Consider the following 20,479-nt stretch of genomic DNA (forward strand, 5'->3'; position numbering starts at 1 on the left):
TACTAAAAAAAGTACTACTCAATTGTTTCCTTAGCGCAAAGGAGTAGCTAGTGGTTGGAAGAAGTTATTCTTCGTTTTTACTTTTTCTTCGGGTATACAATGAAACTTATTTTAATCTCTATGTATAACAACATCTACAGGTTCTATGCAAGAGGTTGTAATTGAAAACTTGAGACTGCAACCTTTAGAAATCATTGTATATGTTTATAATTTAAATGACATCAAACTCAGAATATTCCTCAAAACAAAACCACCTCATAATGCCTAGTTATGAAAAAACTACTTCATTTGGCATTAAGAACAAACACAATGAAATATGCGATAAAAAGTTCCCAAGTTCGCTTCGAGTTTTAAAACTTCTATTTTGGTAATTTTTAAAAAGCAATCGACCTAACAGAGTTATTGTGGATAATTTGTTTGCATTCAGAATATTCTCAATCAATACTCTTTGTCCGGTTTCTTCTAAACTCGAATTGAGAGAAAACCAAGAACCTTATTTCCCGATATCGATAAATTCCATAAGATGCTTAACACATTATCCACATTCACCATCTTGAAGATGAAAAACATTTCAGAGGAATCACGAAAGCACTCAACAATTTTGTTGCAAAAGTAATTTTTATTTTTCTATGTGATCCCCATTTTTGCTCGTTACAATTTTTGTTTGTCCAGGATGATATAATCGATAAGCTCTTTGTGTTATGACTCATCGAACTTCTGAAATTAGTCATCAAACGCACATTCAACCCCATCAACGCCCTATTTTTTAAGAATTTCTTTCCATTGTGTCCACATTTTTTTATTTAAAGTTTTGGAATAAGAAAATAATATGAAGGGGTTAAATCTGAGGATTAGGGTGTACAAAGAAGCCATTTAAGCTCAATTTCATGGATTTAATAATCGCAATGGAATAAATGTGAACTAATGCGTTATCCTGGTGAAAGGATTAATTCTATTGTATATTTTTTTATTGAACCCCTGCAACAAGTACGCTTTTAATAACTGCCTTTTATTTTTATTCATTTTAAATGATATTCGATGTCCGACGCCGCCGGCCGTTTCAAAAAAAGAAATATTAAAGTCTGATTATTCTGTCCTCTGTTTTGATTGCTTTTTCGTTTTGCTTGCTTTTTCCATCCGTAGAATTCTGAAAGAAAAATCATATGCTACCTATTTCCAAAGCTGTTTACCAGATTGTAAATCAAGTCCATCACTTGGCAGCTCGCCTACAATAGTGTTAAAATCTGCCATATCCAGTGTATCTATGTTGGACATTATGGAGGAGGCTTTCAAAAAAATGTAATTCTATTTTGGTGCAAAAAAATATGAAGAAATCCAGAGGAAACCATAGAATTCAAAATAAAAATTACGTTTTTTTAACTGGACATTAAAGCCACCTCTTGCCTTCTCTTCAGTCACACATGAATCAATACCAGACCTCTTTCAGAGGCTCCCATAGCATTATTCTTATACCCCTATTACCATTGGCGAGTCGAATGAATAACCGTGTGAGTGTGAGAAATTTATATTACCGTTGGCGAAGTGAAAACCGTTGATTCGACTTAAATGTCGAACATTTTTCGAAGATTGAACTCACTCTTTTGTCGTTATCACATGTTTGTTGATTTGAACGTCGTTTGAGTTATTATTTGTCGAACGTTAATATTGTGTGAGAAAAGGTCGAAGATTATGTAAAAGAAATGTCGAAAATGTCTTTTATAAAATAACATAAATCAATGCATTTCTTTTCAGTTACAAGAGAACTAATATAAATCAGTACGAGATGGAATCGAGAAATGGAATCTTGAAAAAAAAACCAAAAGTAATATTGGGCCCAATTTGTTACAACCCTCAACTCACTTGGGCCACCTACTCGCGAGGGAAAAGAAAAATTGTTGAACGACGAAATACAAAATTAAAACGCTACTAAGGAACATTGAATGTTCTCCTCTTTGGTACCACGTTTCAAGAACTGACTTAAGATTACTGGAGTTCCATACGAAAGAGTCATGGGTTGATCCAGGATATCTTGAGTCAACATAACGAATACACATTTTATTGTCACACGCCTTAAAAATTTGCACTAAAAACCAAAAGCTACTCTCAAGGAAAGAACTTAATATCATTGCGTTTAAACTGTTTCTTTCTTTCCTTTTTTGTTAAGATACTGATGAATTAACTCAATCGGAGCAACGATTACTATGTGGGTTCCGTCAACACATCCAATCACTCCTGGTTACCTGGCCGTTGAAAACAAATAGTTTCGTGCGTTTTGTTTTTCATCGAATGACATGTTGAGATTGATGTAGGTTGGACATAATTTGTCTTCAATTGCACACACAACTTCTTTTAATACTGAGGAAACCGAGGATTGTTACAGGCCTAAGTGAAAATCTTTTCCTACGCTGCTCTGATAACTCTCACTAGCAAAAAATCTAAGGATAGAAGCTAATTTTAGTAGCTTGCATTTTTGAATTGGCCTTCCAACTTGATTATTACGAAAACAAACGCTTTCTTATTCAGTCGAAAATATGTTCTGAAACTAAAGGAATTTAAAGGAAAAATAGCCAGCGAAACGTCGGGTAACAGAAGATGAATTAGTTTTTTATCAATTGCATCAAGAATATTGATCATTAAAGCCCAATCAAACAAACATTATATATTAAATCAAGAACTTATGATCCAACAACCAAACCCATAAGGAATTTATTAGAATTAAAAGAACTCCCAGTAGGTACAAAATATTTGCTCTACATTCGATAATAGATATCCCGAATGCAACTTGAACCTCTAACGAAGTATATGTTGCCGACAGTTTTCGCTCCGAAAAACTTATTAAGGGTCAAAACAAACAATCGATGGTAGTTTTCAGGATACAGTTTTCGGAATTCGTAAAAGTCTCCGATATCTATGGAATTCGTAATAGGTCTGATTAGGTTTAAAAGACGCGTGACAAACAGCCAAAATGAAAAATGCTAATTTTGCCCACAAACGTGTTAATCCCCTGATCGCAGTCAAAAGACGAAATGTTCCTTTTTAAGGAACTTCTTAGGTCTATTAAAAAAATAAACGTTATTTTGTTTTTAAGGCTCGTTTCACACTATACGGTTTTGACCGTACGGAAAAAAACCGGACGGCATTAACCAGATCAATGGTAAAACACGGTTTATGCCGGATTCCTGTGCTTAGTATACTTTTTTATCATGTCTTGAAGTGGCTGATGGAACTCTGCAGCACGAATAAAATTGTATAATGTGAAAACAAGCATTTCGTCACGTACGCGCGCCGGCCGTCCAGCTGCCGTATACTGTAGTGCCAGTAGACGGCTGCTACACGGCGCGGTGCCGGGATTTTGCCGTGACAGTACAATATAAAAGCGTATCTGCTTTTCTTCGCGCCTCTAACAAAACGTCGCCGTCCGGTTTTTTGCCGTACGATTCTAACTTTGAACAACGCCGACGAAATCGTTTCCCCAAAAAACAAAGAATACTTCTACCAATTCAATTTCACTTTAAAGATATGTATGTCTTAGCGCTTGATCCAATATGATCAAAATTAAGACGACGATAAACACACTCAAAGAAAAGTCCATCTTAAGCAACTATGACTTTATTCTCTGTGTAGGTTAATCAAACTGCCTAAAAAAACCTTCAACCTTTAATATCTGTATGATTACTTTAATTCTTTAGTTCGGTTTAGTTAATTACGTAAACATTATTTCCCCAAATAGGTATGTATTCGAGCATACTTGTATCCCCCCCCCCTACGCGCAACAGAAAGCCTATGGGAGTATTTTGTGGTACTTCGAACAACGTCGAACGTCGATTTTAATCCTAAAATTTCTTTTTTAGGTTCTCATCCTAGTCATTCGGATATGGAAAACTAACGACAGCGTATCATAAGTTCATTGAATTATTACCTTGACAGCATTGTTCAATGGGAAATCAAAAACAGTGTAGAATTTAATGCTTCAAATAACTCAATACTCACTATCCACTATTGTACTATTGAGCCTAATTTCGGCTGGGCTCTATGGTATACTGATAAGGATTCCTAGAAGCGCGAGTATTACGGTTGAACTGCTTAAGGAGAGAAATGCAGCTGCCTATTACTCTAGAGCATAAAAGGGTAAAAAAGGGTTAGACAAGAAACCTTACGACGATGTTCAAGCGAAATAATGGAATTATACTCAAGCTTTGGAAGTATATAAGTCTTGTAGATAACAGCCAGATCGTACTAGACGAATGTGGAATGCTTTACCAGACTAGTATTTCCCACTCATCGCAATGTGCAGGCACTCAAAGCCATTGTGCATTGGTATCTCCTTTGTAATCCTATCTCCTAACCTAATTGGAATATAAGGAATGTTGGTCATCCCCAGATCCTTGGAAATGCCTTCACCTAAAAATTAAATCCTTCCTCAAACAATTGCCTCTGCCTATGAAAAGAACTCTTAATCATATCCAGCAGAGTGCAGTCCCTAAGTACGCCTCAGGAACGAAATTTTTAATAACATAAAATAAATATACCCAACAACTTTCCATTTATTAATTTGTTTTGTTTGCAATTTTCTTTTATTTTGTTGAATTATTCATTTTTTAGTTTTTTGAAGTGGTGTGTTGTGATTTATGTGAGTTTATATTAAGCAAAAACTGAGTTCTTTATATATTTTTAAATTAATTTCCATTCATGGTGTTGTGTAAATATTTATTTTTATTAATATAAATACATTTGTTTTGTTTTATTTATTTATAAATAATAATATGAAAATAATCTACATAATTATTTTTGTTTCTTTTATTTATTAAGTTTATGTTGACATTGAGAGTGAGAGTGACTTGAGACTCACTTTACAAAAATCCAAGCTAATTTTATAATTTTATTTATTTATTATTGAATTGATTGTTGTGAGAATTTAATTTTATTTGAAGCTTTAATCTCAATGAAAAAGATTTATTTTATAAATGTCGATCTGTGAGAATTTAAATTATTTGTATTTCTTTTTTTTGGAGCCTTTTAACTTTGTTTATAGTCACTTTATATAGTTAATAATTTATTTTTAGTTTTTGTTTATTTCATTATCACCATAGAAAAAATAAAAATTCAAAAAGAAAACCATCAAAGGGAGCATTGTTTAAAAATGTTATAATTTATTTATAAAATAAATAAATAGAATAAAAAGCAGAACTCTTATATAAAAAATACATTTTTATTTTTTATTTTATTTTTCTTCTAAAATTACACATAAATTAAGCATTTAACGTTAGTTTTTTTTTGATTTTTATTTTTTTATTTATTTATTTATAAAAAAGGCTTCTTTCAATTTCTTAAAAACTAAATTTTATTTGTTTTTATTTTTCTTTTTTCACATCAAATGCTCCCCCAATATAATAATTAACTGTAAGCAGAGTTTTTTTTGTTTAATTAAATAAATTTTCACCTACATTTACATCAAACGAACAACAAAAAAACAAATTTAATAAGCATTGTTTTTATTTATTAAGCATTTGTTTTGAAAAGTCAGATTGAAAGCTTTTTTTAAATAATTTATTCTTTTCTTGCAAAATGTTGCAATCTATTTATTTAAATATTCTTTTTTGTTTTAGTTTTGTTTAAAGCATGTTTTCTTTTTCAATATTGTGATATCCTTGTTTTTTATTTTGTTTTAATTTGAATTTAGTTGAATTTGTTTCTAATTTATTATTAATATTTTAAATTTTTCAGCAAAAGCTAATTTTTACATTTCTATAATTTTGTGTTTATATAATTTGAATGAACAGAGAAATTCGATTAAAATGTTTTTCTTATTTACAAACAGAATTCCTTTAATATATTTTTGGATTTGTTTTACTATTTTTTCATTTTTGTCTTGTGTCCTTTGAGGGAGTTCTACAGCACAGATATAAAAAAGTGACTGAAGTTCTTGAGTTCATACAAAATACAAAAATGCATTATGGTAATTAAAAAGAAGATCTGAGATCACTTTGCAGCGAAAAGTGAATCAGGAAATGCAAGACGATCTTTAGTTGGAATATAAATCGACGGTTATAAACGTTCTCCCGAATTTGAATTGTAGAAATGTTACATCTCCCGAGGTCAATGAATTGCTTTGCTAAAGTGATATATTTAACGTGTTCAAACTACAACGTAAATTGCAATTGCAATGCATAGAATTGTTTTAATTCTTCCAAACTACACGAGAAAAACTATCGTGGCCTTACCACAAACACCGAGCTCACAGTTTTTATGCCGAATCCGAAAGTCTAATTTAAGAAAGCACTTTTCATGACAAGAATTGCTCTTGGAAGATTTTCGTTAACAGCAGTGTCTGTGAAAAAAAGCATTTAGATGGTACAGGTAAGGATTAAACCCAAGAAGACCTCTGGCATGACACTTTTACGCATTGCACATCACGTCACATGCAATAAAAATGGCAATACAAAACTGTCATAAATTCAGTCGTAGCTAAGATATTGACACCGAAACCTAAGTTTTAGAAAAATCCTTTTGTTTCGATAACTTTCTATTGACCTTTGTAGTACGAGTTTCCACGAACGACGAAGGGGTTTGTGATAAGGCCAAGTACGATTTGTGTCTTTTCCAATATCCAAATAAAATCAACATAACTTCAAGGTTCCAAAGAATTTCTTTTAAACAGAAATATTGTATGGAAGTTGAGAATCAAGGAAGGTACGTATTTATACAGGTCAAGTTTTTAAGGGTGTATTTTATGTTTTATCCTCTGAATTTACTATTTTACTAGATTGTTCCAATTTCAAACTCTACTGAAAAAATTGGACATTTCATACTATTCGTCATATTAATCCACGATGTAGACACTCTGCACCTTAGGGACTAATATTGATTTCGATTTCCTTTCGCCAATTGTGAGTTGGATGTGAATCCCTCTTGAAATAAAAATCACTAAACGCATTGTTTTTAGGAGTTTTTCTTTTTCAACCAAGAGGAGAGCACATAGTAGAACTTGAGAATTACTCCAGTAAAATATAACGAAAAAAGGTTCAAGCTTCTATTAAGAGAACAAGCTGAAATTTTGCTTATACCTCTCTTTTGGTTTGTTAAACAATACGTCGTAAGTTAAAGACCGCTAAAGGTCGGCATTATTGTGATTATCTCAATTTATTTGCCGAAAGTGATGTTAACACATTTAACAAAAGATTCAGCATAACATTTTCTACATATTGTCTTATACCCTCCAGCGTTTTAGGGATAGAGGGGGGGGGGGGGGAAATTGAACTCCTCAGCAATTTGTTTAAATAAATTGTTGTGTGAAAAGTTAATTTAAAAAAAAATATTTTTTTTTTTTTAAAGTGTAAATGTTTAACAGGATGTCTAATCCTCCGATGATAACTAAAGCATTCAATTAGCGTATTTTTAGTATCTATTTTGGGTTGATTTAAGACCCCAGGAATAGGTCTTGGTGCTCCAACGAAGTCCTTAATAACTAATGAGCATTGCAACCCATATTATCTGCACCCACAGAATGGACCATAATTACAATACATCAATTTAATTAATTCAATTGGAGCTAATGATAGCATTTTTGTCATTGGATAAGAAATCCATTTTGAAGCACCCAGCCCTATTATTAGGATTCTAAATCACGTGCCTGCCATTTTTGTGTGATAATAGTCATCATTTACACATTTTTTCCAATGCTTCATTTTTTCACTTTTAATTTAGTTTCAAAATTTTGCTGAGCGGTTCAAATTTCCTGCCTTCTACCTCTTAAATGAAAGTTTTGGTAAAGGTTTTAACACTTATGTAGCTATAGAAACAGAGATAATCACGAAAGAGCGGTTCACGAGTTGTAAGCCTCGACCTTTGGCGGTCCTTGACTTTTGACGCGGACAACATGTTTTATGAGACTTTTCACACAATGTTTAGAATATAAAAAAGGAGGTACAAGCAAAGTTTAAGCTTACTATTTCTTATTTCGGGGATAAAATTCGTGTTTTACTGCAATACATATTGTGTACGCTCGGAGCAGAGTTCGACTAGAGCGCTCCGATTTATTTATCAAACACATGTGAGCATTTAACTGAAAATAAAACACAAAAGTAGAACCAACAAAATTCTACCCGTTTCAAATTAGGTAAAAATACCCTAGCTCAGCTTTTAACACTTATAGCTCGGTCATTTTACTCTAAACTCATAGAACACTCTCTGAGCCAACTCTGATTTGAAAAAATAAACAGTTGCTAACAGCTCTAATGGGTCTTAGCTAAAAAGAACACAGATTTTTTGTTGACAGTTTAGTCCCCTAATCTGACCCTGAATATAAAAACACTTTATTGAATAACTTATTAGTTTCGTAAGAAAGCCAAAAGAGTTCCGAAATCTATTTATGTTGGTGTTTCAGGGACAGAAAAGTCAAAACCGATAATAGAATGAACAAATTTTAAAGTTTTTCATCTCGGTACTAACTGCGTTCACTGACACTTTATTTCTATGTTCAACAGAAGGCAATGCTTTATCAGTAACCAGGCCTTTCCCTCTGAAGAATTACTTTACATTCATTCAGTTCTTGACTTCACTTCCTCTGATTTTACAAAAAAAAATCTGAAAAACAAGGCCTTAAACAAACAGCAAATCGTTTATTTTCATTTTCTTTTCAATCGAATCGAAAAAGTAGAATAGGCCTTTACATAATCCCACCCACCCTAAATGGACATCATAAACCCCCCAACCACCCCAAGAACCTATTCCAATCACTTAACTAGGTAAAAAAGTTGACATACATTCTACAATCTGCACTGCAGCAGAGGCAGCACCAATTCTAACCTGGCGCTAGTTCGCACAATTTTCATCTCTTATCATCAAAAACAGAATCAGAACCAGAAGCATCAATGAATTTTACGACGTGTACACACACTCTTTGAGAATGCATAAAACAAACTTCCGCATATTTTCTTTTACTCTATGATGGGATGCCCTTAAGTTTTGTGTTATTTTTGTTTATTGAATAAACAAAAAGACAAGTCCTATAACCTCAACTACTAGAAAATGCGGTGACCCAAATTTTGAATGTTTACAGCGCAATGTCTTTCAATTTCAAAGACCTGAGCATTCATGTGCTGTGTAGTATGAAATGTTTAAAGTGAGGACGTTTGGAAGTGGAGTGGCATAGAGGAGAAGAAAATGTATGTGTCTGTTTTTGTTTTGTTGTTGAATTCTTGAAGCTTGTCGTTGGTCTTGTCATTATTGTGGCTTCTATTCATCATCACTTTCACATTTATATGAGATCATCTCCTCATAGTCTCTGTTTCTTTTACTGTTTCCATTTTTGTTGTTCTTATTTTTGTATTTGAGGACTTTTTTGTTCATTCATTTCAAAGCCTTTCTTTTTTTTTAAATTAAACCTTTTTTATTACAAATAAATTTTCTTTTTAAAAAAAAAAGTATAACAAATAATACACAAAAGGCAGAGAGAGAGACCGGCACAATTTAATTGCGCAACTCTTTGGATCGTCTTAAAACAAAAAAAGAAAAATAGTATAAAACGAAATTAACTATACACACCAAACATTAATCCATTAGTTTTGCTTTTTGTTGTTGTTTTGCCTTCTTTTTGTTTAAATGAACAAACTATCTGCAAGTACACCTGTCGTTTAGTTAAAAAATACAAAAGCCAAGTGGAGTGGAGTGCAATGAGCTGTGACTTTAACGCTAAAGCTATCGCTGTTGAGTTCCTCAATTCTTGTTCTGTTCGTCGTCGAAGGTAACGTGTCGTCGTTCCCTTTTTGAATTAAGCAACATTTATTATCGTTTGCTTGAATGATTCTTTCTTCCTTGGAACATCATTTCACTGGATTTAGGATTGAATTGGATTGGATGTGATTTTTTTAAACTCATGTTTCTCTTATTTTCGCTTTTGTTTTTGTTGTTTGATGTGAATTTTTTGAAATTTGGATTATTTTTATTTTTTTAATTTTTCAAAAACTATTTTCTATTGTTTGTTGCTTTGTTTTGTTGTTGTTTTTTGTAAATAAATATGTTTTTATGTATATAATTATTTATGTATAATAATATTTTTTTGTATGTTTATTATAATTTGTTTTTATTATTTAATTGCATATTATTTACGAGCTAACTGGGTTTGCTTGTTGGAGCTGTCCCACGCCGCCACCGCCGCGGATTGCAATATTTCCCTGACCAGCACGGATGGGTTTGGCGATTTGCGCCTGTGGTCCTCGTCGGCCGAGGTGCTTTTGTCGGACGGCTTCCTTGATGCGGTCAACTTCGTATTGGTAGCGTTTGCGGTCGCGCATAGCGCCCTCCTTAGCCTCTTTGAGTGCGGTTTCGAGCGCTTTGACGCGTTCCATTGTGGTGCGGAGACGTTTCTCGAGTTTGGGCAATTCGCAACGCAGATCGGCGTTGTCACGCACCAATTGCTTATGCACTTTGGTCAGTTGATCGAGGTTATTTTCGAGGAATGAAATCTTTTGTTTCTGGGCCAGAGAGCCGCCGTCTTCTTCGCTGTCCTCATTGGTGACGGATTTTTTGATGCGAGCCTGCAGATCTTGTACGAAAAGTTTGCGCAAATTGTGCAGGGTCTGGAGTTCCTTGGCCACGGTGTCTTCTAGGCCTTTGAGATCTTTGCGCGCCTGTTCGCGTCGTTCGTTTGTGAGGATGATGTCCTGGAGGCGGGACGATTTGTCGGCTTCCTCTTGCTTGAGTTTCTCATAGTCGGCTGTCATCTGTTGATGGGCAAGGATAAGCTTCTGATGGACGTCCTTCATTTCGTTCATCTCATGTTGCTTGGACAGGATTTCGTCACGTAGTTCGGCGACTTGTTTGGTGTGAGCATCGCGAAGTTCGTCCATTTGACCATCGAACATGGAACGCAATTGTTCGGCCTTCTGTTTCTCTTCGGCATTCACAGCTGACACGTGCTCGGCGGCCTTCAGTTTGGCACATTCTTCGCGCAGTGAGTCGATCTGTTCTTCGAGGGTGCGTTTCTTGTTCTCTGCCTCTCGCATCGATTCCTGCAGCGACTTCATGCGTGCCTCGTGTTGTGAAATAAGTAGTCTGTACTCTCCGAGGTCCTTCTCGTATTCGGAAAGCTTTTTGTTTGAATCCACTTGTTGGGTCTCCATGTTGGAGCACCGGAGGGCCATGTTCTTTGCCTCGGTCTTCATTTTGCTGATATACAGACGAGCCATTGTGAACTCTTCTTCGACCTTGCCAGCTGAATCGACTGTGTTGAGTTTCATATCGATTGAGTTGTCGGTGGACAGAGCCTGTCCGACCTCGGCCAAATCGCGCAGGAGATTCGTCAACATCTCGTTGATGCGCTTCTTCTGGTGCGCCGACATGTCCTTCAGCTGCTGCAGCTCGGAAGTCGTGGTATTAAGGAGAGTTTGCTTGGTCTGGAGCTCCTCACTGAGAGTGTCGAACTCCTTGTTCTTGTTGTCGATCTCCTGGGACTTCTGGTCGTAGTTGACCGCCAGCTCCTCCAGGGCCTGTAGCACCTCCTTGACCTCCTCCTTTGCGCTCTCGTTCTCCTGCTGTATCCTCGCCATTTCAGATTGCAGAGCTTCGTACTCACGACGAGCATTCGCAATCAAATCCTCTTGCTCCAGGATCTGGTCCTTCAAATTCTCCACGTACTGACTCTGTTGGTTGATCTCCTCGTCCTTTTCATCCAGCTGCTGGTAGAGCCTCTCCCTTTCGGCCTCGAGACGAGCACGTTCGTCGCCACTGATGGAGCCGATCATAGCCGTCAGGTTGGCAGCCGGTGTTGCCGGCACTGGGGTAGTTTCGCCAACCTCCACTTCCAGATTTGGTGTACTCGCTTCCATAATGTCTTCCATATTTATTTGCTCCTCAGCATTCACAGTCTCGCCAGCACGCCACCTGGCCAGCTCCAACTCGAGTTTCTCAACCTTGCCCTTGAGACGGGCATTCTTCTCCTTCTCTTTTTCGTAGCGGCGCTTCCACTCTTCGGCCGTCAGCTCCTCATTGACACAAACAACATTCTTCACAGTCTTGGCGCGACGACCAAAGTCCAGGGTGGACTTCGTTTCGGACTCATTGAAACTGGCCGGCGAGCAACAGATCACAATTGTCGTTCTGGCGTTACCTCCAAGGGACTCCTGCAAAATTCTCGTCAACTTCGAGTCACGATACGGAATATGCGTCTTGTTTCCATCAGCCAAGGCTGATATAACATTACCAAGAGCAGAAAGTGACTTGTTGATGTTCTTTGCCTCGTCCAGGACTGTACCTTCGGCACCGGTTTTTGAAACCTTCTCAGAACCAGCCAAATCCACCAAGTACAATTTACCAGAAAGCTTCTTTTGATTCTCCAAATTCTCCTGCTTTACATTGATCAAAAAGACTGAGTGAGAACGTGATGAATGCTCGTTCATGTCTTGAAAGAAAAACAAACCACAATTAAATACCAGAAGTGGAGAGGACAAACAAAGAGAGTGTGGTTACTGGATAATGATACTTACTTGTGACAGCAATATGTCGATTCGATTTTCCCTCCTCGATAACTTCAAAGACATCCTCGGGACTCGAAACGAACCTCTCAGTGGCACCCTTAACGTACGGCACACGATTCTTATCCTCATGCACACTCAAATTAACTTTAGACACGTCTAAGAGATCACGAATTTTGTCCATGTAAATTTCATAGTATGAAACTTTGATGTGGAACTCAAGATTCATTTCCATTGTGTAGATGTGATTGAAGATGTCATTGACGATACGCGGAATGATTCCCTGTTTGACGGGATCGCCAATAACACCCTCCATGGTGTGGGTTTTACCAGACGATGTCTGGCCATAGGCAAAAATTGTGCCGTTATAACCGGCAAGGACATCAGTGACAATCGACTTGGCTGACTCATTGAAAACTTTCTCTTGCGATGCATTTGGCTTGAAAACTTTGTCAAACAAATAAACTTTTCCCTGAAAATAGAAATAAAATACAAATTTAAGTAATTAGTTAAGTGGTTTATTTAAGTTTCTTTAAGTATTTGGCGAAAGAAGTTTCTCTTTGTGATTGTTTATGTCATCAAATCAGAAATTGTTGGTTTTCTTTTTCATTTCGGTAGGGGAAATAAAATTTTAAATAATGAAATCTTCTTCAAGCGACGTTTTTGAGAAAAATAACAGTCGAAGGATGGGTACTTAAGTGGTAGTATGAAAGATGTACTGGAATTAATCCAGGATATCGTTGCAAGGTTGTCTTGAAGGATAACGACCATAGACAATTTTGTGACGTAGTTAATTTTGCGATGGAAATGTTTGACGAAGATCCTAATTTTTATCAAAAATTTGGTCATTTATGGTTCAACAAGTTAAGTGATGCGAGAAGAAAAGTTGGTCAAACAAGTATGGAAGAGAACTTTGGAAAAGTCATAGTTCAGCTTAAGCCCATAGTAATAGATGATACAAAATTAAACCAAGAAATATGCGAACGGGCATCAAATTCAACAATCTGTCAAGTCTCTTCAAGTGCTGAGACCTCGAATAAATGATAAAATTAAAAGAATAATGGGTTACCGATGCCCATCGACTAAATGATATATTGTAGTCCTCTGAGGGACTGGATAAAAGTGTCATTCTTCAGCAATCCCTCTAAATTATTTAATTTGAGGAATTTTCTACAGATTAGGATCTATCAACACTGGGACGAGCTACCGATGGACTAAACGATGGCATAAACCCACAAAAAAGTATTATATGAAGGACGAGGAATTGAATATATAACCACATTTTTATCTTTCAGGAGCTGCCACAACACTCCTTTTCATTGCCAAATCTACAGATTGCACGGCTCTCTAATCCTGCGATCCTCAGGTGTCAATTAAGGTTGCAGTGACCAGTGAAATGCTTTTAGCCTTAGTTTGTTTTTACTGGAGAATAGTTTTGTCTGAGTTTGGAGAATTAATTCCCAAGTTTGGGTCTTGTAGCCTTTTGCACTGATTTGATTATGTTTTTGATCCTGTGCCTTAAAAAGGCTTTGGGCCCGTAAATGGTGGATTCCAAAGTGCCCCGGAGGAACCCAAACAAGTGACATTGTAGTGTACATGCCCATTAAGTTTACTTTAAAAGCCCTTTAAGCTGAGCCTTCTATGACCACGTACAACATGGCCAACTTGATACAGACTTCCATTAATGGTGTCGGAAAGATTGTCAGGTCAGGATAAGTGATGTATGTATGTATATGGATGCTAGTCTTCTTTTAAATTCTGTTTCCTTTGACATGATAGGGGTTACCAAAACAATCATGGTGCACATCCATCTCAGGATATTTGCTTTTAATCCCCATGATTTATAATCTGGGCGCTGGTTACTTTGTAAATAACACTTCGATCAGCGTTCAAAAAGCAAAATTTATGGAGAATTATTGGCCTGCACATAAAGAAGATTGGATGAGGCCCTAGTTCAACATACAGGACTGTAGCGCCACCTTAAGTAAGTAAATGAGGAAGATCGTTTTTGGAGGCACCTTGTTTCGTCGTTATAGGAAAGCTGTCTAAGGAGCTAGTTTTAGCAATCATAAGGATTTACTATTGATCATTTTGTTTCGAGATTTAAAAGTAATTAATAGAGTCAAATTGTAATGTTTCGTGTCTAAATGAAGCTGATGTTTTGTAGAGTAAAGTATTTAATTCCAAAAGTTCTTCGACGCGAGACACGAGTAGCTATAGTGATGATGATGAAGAAGGTGGAGTCCGAAGTTTTGAAAAAGCACAATTAATTATAAAAAGAAAGCAGAAGACAAACCTCAAATACATTTGATTTGCCTGATTCAAAGTGAGTTTTTTATATTAAATTGTAGTGAAATTTTTGCACCCTTTAATAGATTCAAGCAGTACTTTACGATTTCAATTTGGGAATAGCTCAAATAACAGTTATCAAACATTTTTAATGAAATCATAAACGTCATGGAAGTTCATATTTGCCACAAATGGATCCGAATTCAAATGACAGACGCAGACAAATCTGAAGCTAAGCTTTGCTTCTTTAACAAGACAGGTTTTCCTGGCGTTATTGGATGTCTAGATGGCACACACGTACCAACCAACACTTTTACTATAGCAAAAAAGGTTTCTATAGCCTCAATGCGATGTTAGTAAGTATTTTGCTTATTTTTGTTGGTAATTATTTTTTTCATTTCAATATTAAGGTTTGCGATCATAAAATGCGGCTTCGATACAATGATGCAAGACATCCAGGACCAAGTCATGATGCACTTGTATGGAATTCAAGTGAAATAAGGGACATTCAAATGTGAACAAATATTTTGTTTTTATTTAACGCAAATAAAGTACTAATAAATTCCATAAAATAAATTATTAAAAAGGAAACTTGCAGTTTTGCGAACCTTCATTTTTTCGTCGTAAACAAATTTTCAAACGAGAGATACCGTCGTTTTTTTTTCATTGCCGTCGTTTTCTTTCGTCTTACAGAATGCTGAATGAAAGCGTTCAACAGTTCAACACACTAGACGTTTTCACACGACAACAAAACGAGTGACAAAAGTTGGAAACGATTTATGGAATGTAGATTGTGTCGGGTTGTATATTTTGCTGTCGTTTACGACATCGGTAATAGGGGTGAATGAATAGCTGATTCTTGATTTCGCATTTCTAACCAAAATCGTTCCACTCTAAGCGATCCATTTCTTTATATTCCTATGTGTCAGTTGTACCTTTAAAGACCAACCTTAACGGATATGGCAGACATTTTCAAGGAAACCTTTAACAAACCTGTCAAAAAAATTTCAATGATGAAAACTATTGATATCTATAACTGGGCCTTAAGTGCATTTTTAACAAAAATAAGATAACTACGCAAAGTTTTTTGAAAGTTCAAAATCTATTTTCTGTCAAAACTTCATAAGCTCTAAATTGGTTTATTATTAAGTAAAAAGCGTGTAAACCACACCGAAACATTCAATTTGAATATCTTGAGAATTAACTTAAAAAATTCATGAATAATTTTAAGAAACAGAAATGTCAATAGAGTATGACTTTCTCAACTGTCAAACTGTCATGTAGATAAAAAAAAAACACCCTTTATATATTTCAATTCATGAATAATTTTAAGATCTTGGCAAACAGAAATGTCAATAGAGTATGACTTTCTCAACTGTCAAACTGTCATGTAGATAAAAAAAACACCCATTATATAAACTGTAAATAGAAATAAAATAATTATGTATTCGAACGAACGACAATAAGGTCAAGTAAGTTAAATGGCAGCTAAACACCCCTTTTGTTACTTGTATTTCTAACGACAAAACACAACGGTATGGAAATATCTAAAATATATTTTCAAACCTACAGGTTTCAAGTTACAGTTAGGTGTATCTAGGCAATGACGGTAACATATTCACAAAAGACAAAAGACTGAACTATATTTATAAGTCTCTTTTTATATAATGATAAAATAAATCCTATTTAAATAGTAAAACTAAATATTTACTTATATCTTTGCCATATGCGACTCTGCACACATTATCTCTACCCTTTGGACACACCCTACATACCTACACTAGACATTAATATTTATACCTTCCCCGATTGACCTATGTATGTTGTTGTACATTATTTAGATATAATGTAACGATAGATATCGATTTTTACTGCATATGTGATAACAATTTTCTAGGAATTCCAATTCCAACCTACTCAATAAAAAGTCCATAAGTTCAACAGCCTTTTGCAAAAAGATGTAATAGGCAGCAAGGTATTCAGGTACTCGTACTTGTATCTAACACGTCATTATCTGGGATTGGCACTTGGCTGTCTGAACTGAACTAAACTGAACTGAGCACGAAGTTTACGTGATATATTTTTTCTGTTGTTTAGTTGCAAAAAACCACTCATGCTTTTCATGTTACTTAAGTTAGAGAGTAGAGGTAGTTCCTCTGCGGCTCTACCGCCTTACCTTTTAATGAAAAGCTTGCACCCAAAGAAAGACGAACTGACCAATAACAATTAAACGTCATTAATATAGCTATAGGAGAATACAAAAATAACATAATTTCGTGTTTGTTGAAGTTGTTTTTATTTTTTAACATTAAAATCACTCAACCAGAGCACGTTATTTTTTTTTTAAAATATATGTATTTTCCAACTTCTGTTTAGTGTCTGACTGTGAATTGCCGGTCCAACCGATGACTATGACGACGACGACAGGGGATATGTTACGTTAAGGAAGGCAAGTCGAAGCCCGAAGCAACCAAGTGCATCAAAATGCACAGGCATTTACCATTTTAATGAAAATTTCCCAAAACTCAAAAACTGTTAATAAACGCACTGGAAGAGATAGCATAACACATGGATATGTGTATCTTACCTACCTTTGGAGAAGCATTTGAGTGTTATTATTCGTTTGTAAATTGTAACGTCTATAAAACTACTTTGAAGTGCCATACCTACATTTAGACTTTATAAACACCCTTCTTCTGCTTCTTCTACTCAGTTGTGTGACGGCAGCAGTACCTAAGTAGGAATATTCATTGTTCGTTGTTAGCATTTTGTTTAATTGGCTACAACTACGGTGCCTGAGGATATTTTTATTTCATAAGGCTTCACACAGAATGGCATAATAATTATATATATCACACTCTCTTTCCATACATACAAAAACTTGGCCTGGCACTAGGCTTTTTTGAACTTTTTCTTGGCAATGAGAGATATATTTTATCGTAAAGGAGAGACTTCACAGGTAGGTAGGTTGCTATAACCTGTCAAAAACAAAATTATTTAGGAAGACACTTTACCAAAAGTTCAAGGATTTTTTCTTATGCAATTTTATGGAGCGCCTCGTGAAACTTAATTGGATTTTTAATTTGAAATTTATATTTAATAAAGTTTACATGTTGTGCATGGTTTTTTGGGTTGGGTACATATGAATGGATATTTTTTAATGGCAAATCTGTCAGTGCAATGTACATTCAAAGGTAGCGTGTCAATTGGATACCTAGTGGTGTGCCTAGCCTAGTGAACACGGTTGTTAATAATAATTGTTGTTTTGTTTGCGTATTGAGTCTAATCGACATACTTATCACGCTTCCTGTTGAATAATCTAGTGCGCTTCTAGTGCACTTTGCTTTGTAATTTAGTGCTGCTTAAGGGAGCGCAACAAAATTTAAAACGACGGTAAGGTACTACTTTTTGTAGAATCGACAGATTTTAAATGTGCACAGTTCAGACGCAATAGTTGTAGAACATGGTTAAAGGCCTTAGAGATAATCGTCTATAATTAAAATCGAAAGAAAATATTCAGCTTTTTAAAAGTTATGTAATGATGTGGGATAATTTGAATACAAACTTTCAAATAATTTGTTCACCTTGACCAGGATCTTTTTTACTTTATTGAAAAAGATTTGTGTATTTTCTTGTTTCATATGGTCACAACCGGTTTTGGCTGAAACGCTCTCGTTCTCAAGTTATCGCTTAATTCCCTTAGCTTATTTAAATTCGTTGGCTTCTTGGCATAGATAATAATTAATTTCAAGTCCTTGTTATTGATCAAAGAAATTACGTAATTGTAACGTGGCGATCACATCATACATTTATTTTTTGTAGATAAAGTGGTATTTCTTGAAGAACGTAAGGGTTTCATCGTAGTCTATATGAATGTTCTGTTTGTTAACCAAGCTGGCATACCAATCGCTACATGTAAATTATTGCTACACTAGGTTTAAACTGCTAAAGGTGCTCGCTATTTCATAACCGGACACTGTCTAAAAGGAAAGCACGTAATGCATTTTGTATTTTAAAATGACTATTGCAGAAGCTGTAGGGATGAGGAAGAAGAGGAAACAGTTCTTCACCAAGTCTTTACATGCCCTGCTCTATCTCAAAATCGCAAAAAAAACCTAAGACAATTCTACCTGGATGAGATCTAAACGATAATATTTATATAATCAGTCTCTCACGTTTCATAATGGATAACGATAACGCCATTGACTGTAACGGCCACTCCTTGCCTATTTTTAAAGAAAAATGGCTCAATTATTCCTCTGGACCAGAATCCGCACCAAACAGCGACTCGTTTTGGGTGTATCGGATTTTCAATGTATTCGTGCGGGTTTTCTGTGCACCAAATGCGACAATTTTGATTGTTTACATACTCGCCAAGATGAAAATGAGCTTCAATTAAAAAGATGTTATTTTTTTGGCAAAATCGGCGTCTTCTCTAAGTCGATCGAAGGTCCACATAGCGAAGCGAAGTTGGCTTCAACTCCTGAACCAATTGGACTTTGTATGGCGTCATACCAAGGACTTTATGCAAAATTCGTTCAATTGTTGAGAACAACTGAGAATTGATGTTGGTGGCGCTTCACGCACACTGTCTGCCACAGCAGCAACATTCTCGGTTATAATGCACTGTTTTTGTATTTTCACGCTTTGGTTTATCGATGAGGATATTCGTTCAGCGGAAGGATAAATTATCTGTCAAATCAGACCTGAGCTAAGTGTTACCATTCACGAAATAAGAATAAGTTGACAAAAAAAAACGTTAGATGGCGGACCTTTAACATGAAAACGAGTTTTCAAAGAATAATGTATGGAGTACCACAGGGTAGTGTTCTAGATCCGATTTTATACCTTTTATTTACAAGAGATATATCTGAAATAGGAGATACCTAAGATGGTGTCTGCATTTGCTAATACGGCAAAACTATTAAAAGAATTTGACATTAAATTGACAATTTTTTTTTTCAATAATGTCAATGAATGGACAAAACATGCGGATAGTGATTTACGAACTTATTAGACAAAGACAAATTAAAAGATTACTGCCCGAGTTTCATATCCCAAGAAGAAGTTAGTTAAATTCGGGAGAAGGAAGTTATTTAAGTGATTAAAAATATCACGGTCTTCCAATAAGAGGTGCCTTTTTGAATAGCCCGATATTGAGCATTTGCTACTTTTGAAGCTGTCATTTTGTATCAATTTAGCAGATAAATACTTATTTAATTATTGATAAAAGCTTTTAGAACGTATTGAAATTTTTAAAACTTACTAAAAAAAATTATGCAAATTTTTGCAGTCTAAGTTCTCAAAATTTAAACACCTTTAAAGCTCAGATAGCTAAATACCTTAAGCCTTAAGGCTTTCCATCACTAGGAACGTCATAACTTCGCTGATTAGATCCTTGAAATATATCAAAATAATCTGCATTTTTAAAAATCATCATTACTGATGAACCCATTTTTAGCCCTGAGGCTCGGATAATTGATAAGAACAATGAGTCGCTTCGGAGGCTTGGAAAGTTCAAAAATAATTTGTTAAAAATCATCTTCACATGTCATTGTTTGTGGGGTTTTCGGAAATGAGGCGCTGGCGCAACTATGCAGGCTATTATAACTGACTTTTTATGGCCGAAATCGGAAGATATTGGTGTACTTATGGTTTACTTAGGTCCTCAGACCTATTAAGTCCGTTGGGAACTGCTTTCTACTACACCTACGCGCCAT

At 35.4% G+C, this 20,479-nt stretch overlaps 1 protein-coding gene across 1 annotated transcript in view; it reads right to left on the reverse strand.

Moving 5' to 3' along the window:
- Positions 1-4,657: 4,657 nt before the first annotated feature.
- The window catches only part of LOC129951650 (kinesin heavy chain), a 28,471-nt gene continuing 12,649 nt past the window's right edge, over positions 4,658-20,479 (reverse strand). Inside the window, exons 3-4 of the mRNA XM_056063898.1 lie at positions 12,483-12,942; positions 4,658-12,397 (exon numbers count right to left, since the gene is read on the reverse strand). Coding sequence (XP_055919873.1) covers positions 10,104-12,397; positions 12,483-12,942 — 2,754 coding nt within the window. The 3' untranslated portion in view covers positions 4,658-10,103. The remainder of the gene's footprint in view (positions 12,398-12,482; positions 12,943-20,479) is intronic.

This window comes from Eupeodes corollae, chromosome 3 (genome assembly GCF_945859685.1).
Source record: "Eupeodes corollae chromosome 3, idEupCoro1.1, whole genome shotgun sequence".
In the NCBI taxonomy this organism is placed as follows: Eukaryota; Metazoa; Arthropoda; class Insecta; order Diptera; family Syrphidae; genus Eupeodes; species Eupeodes corollae.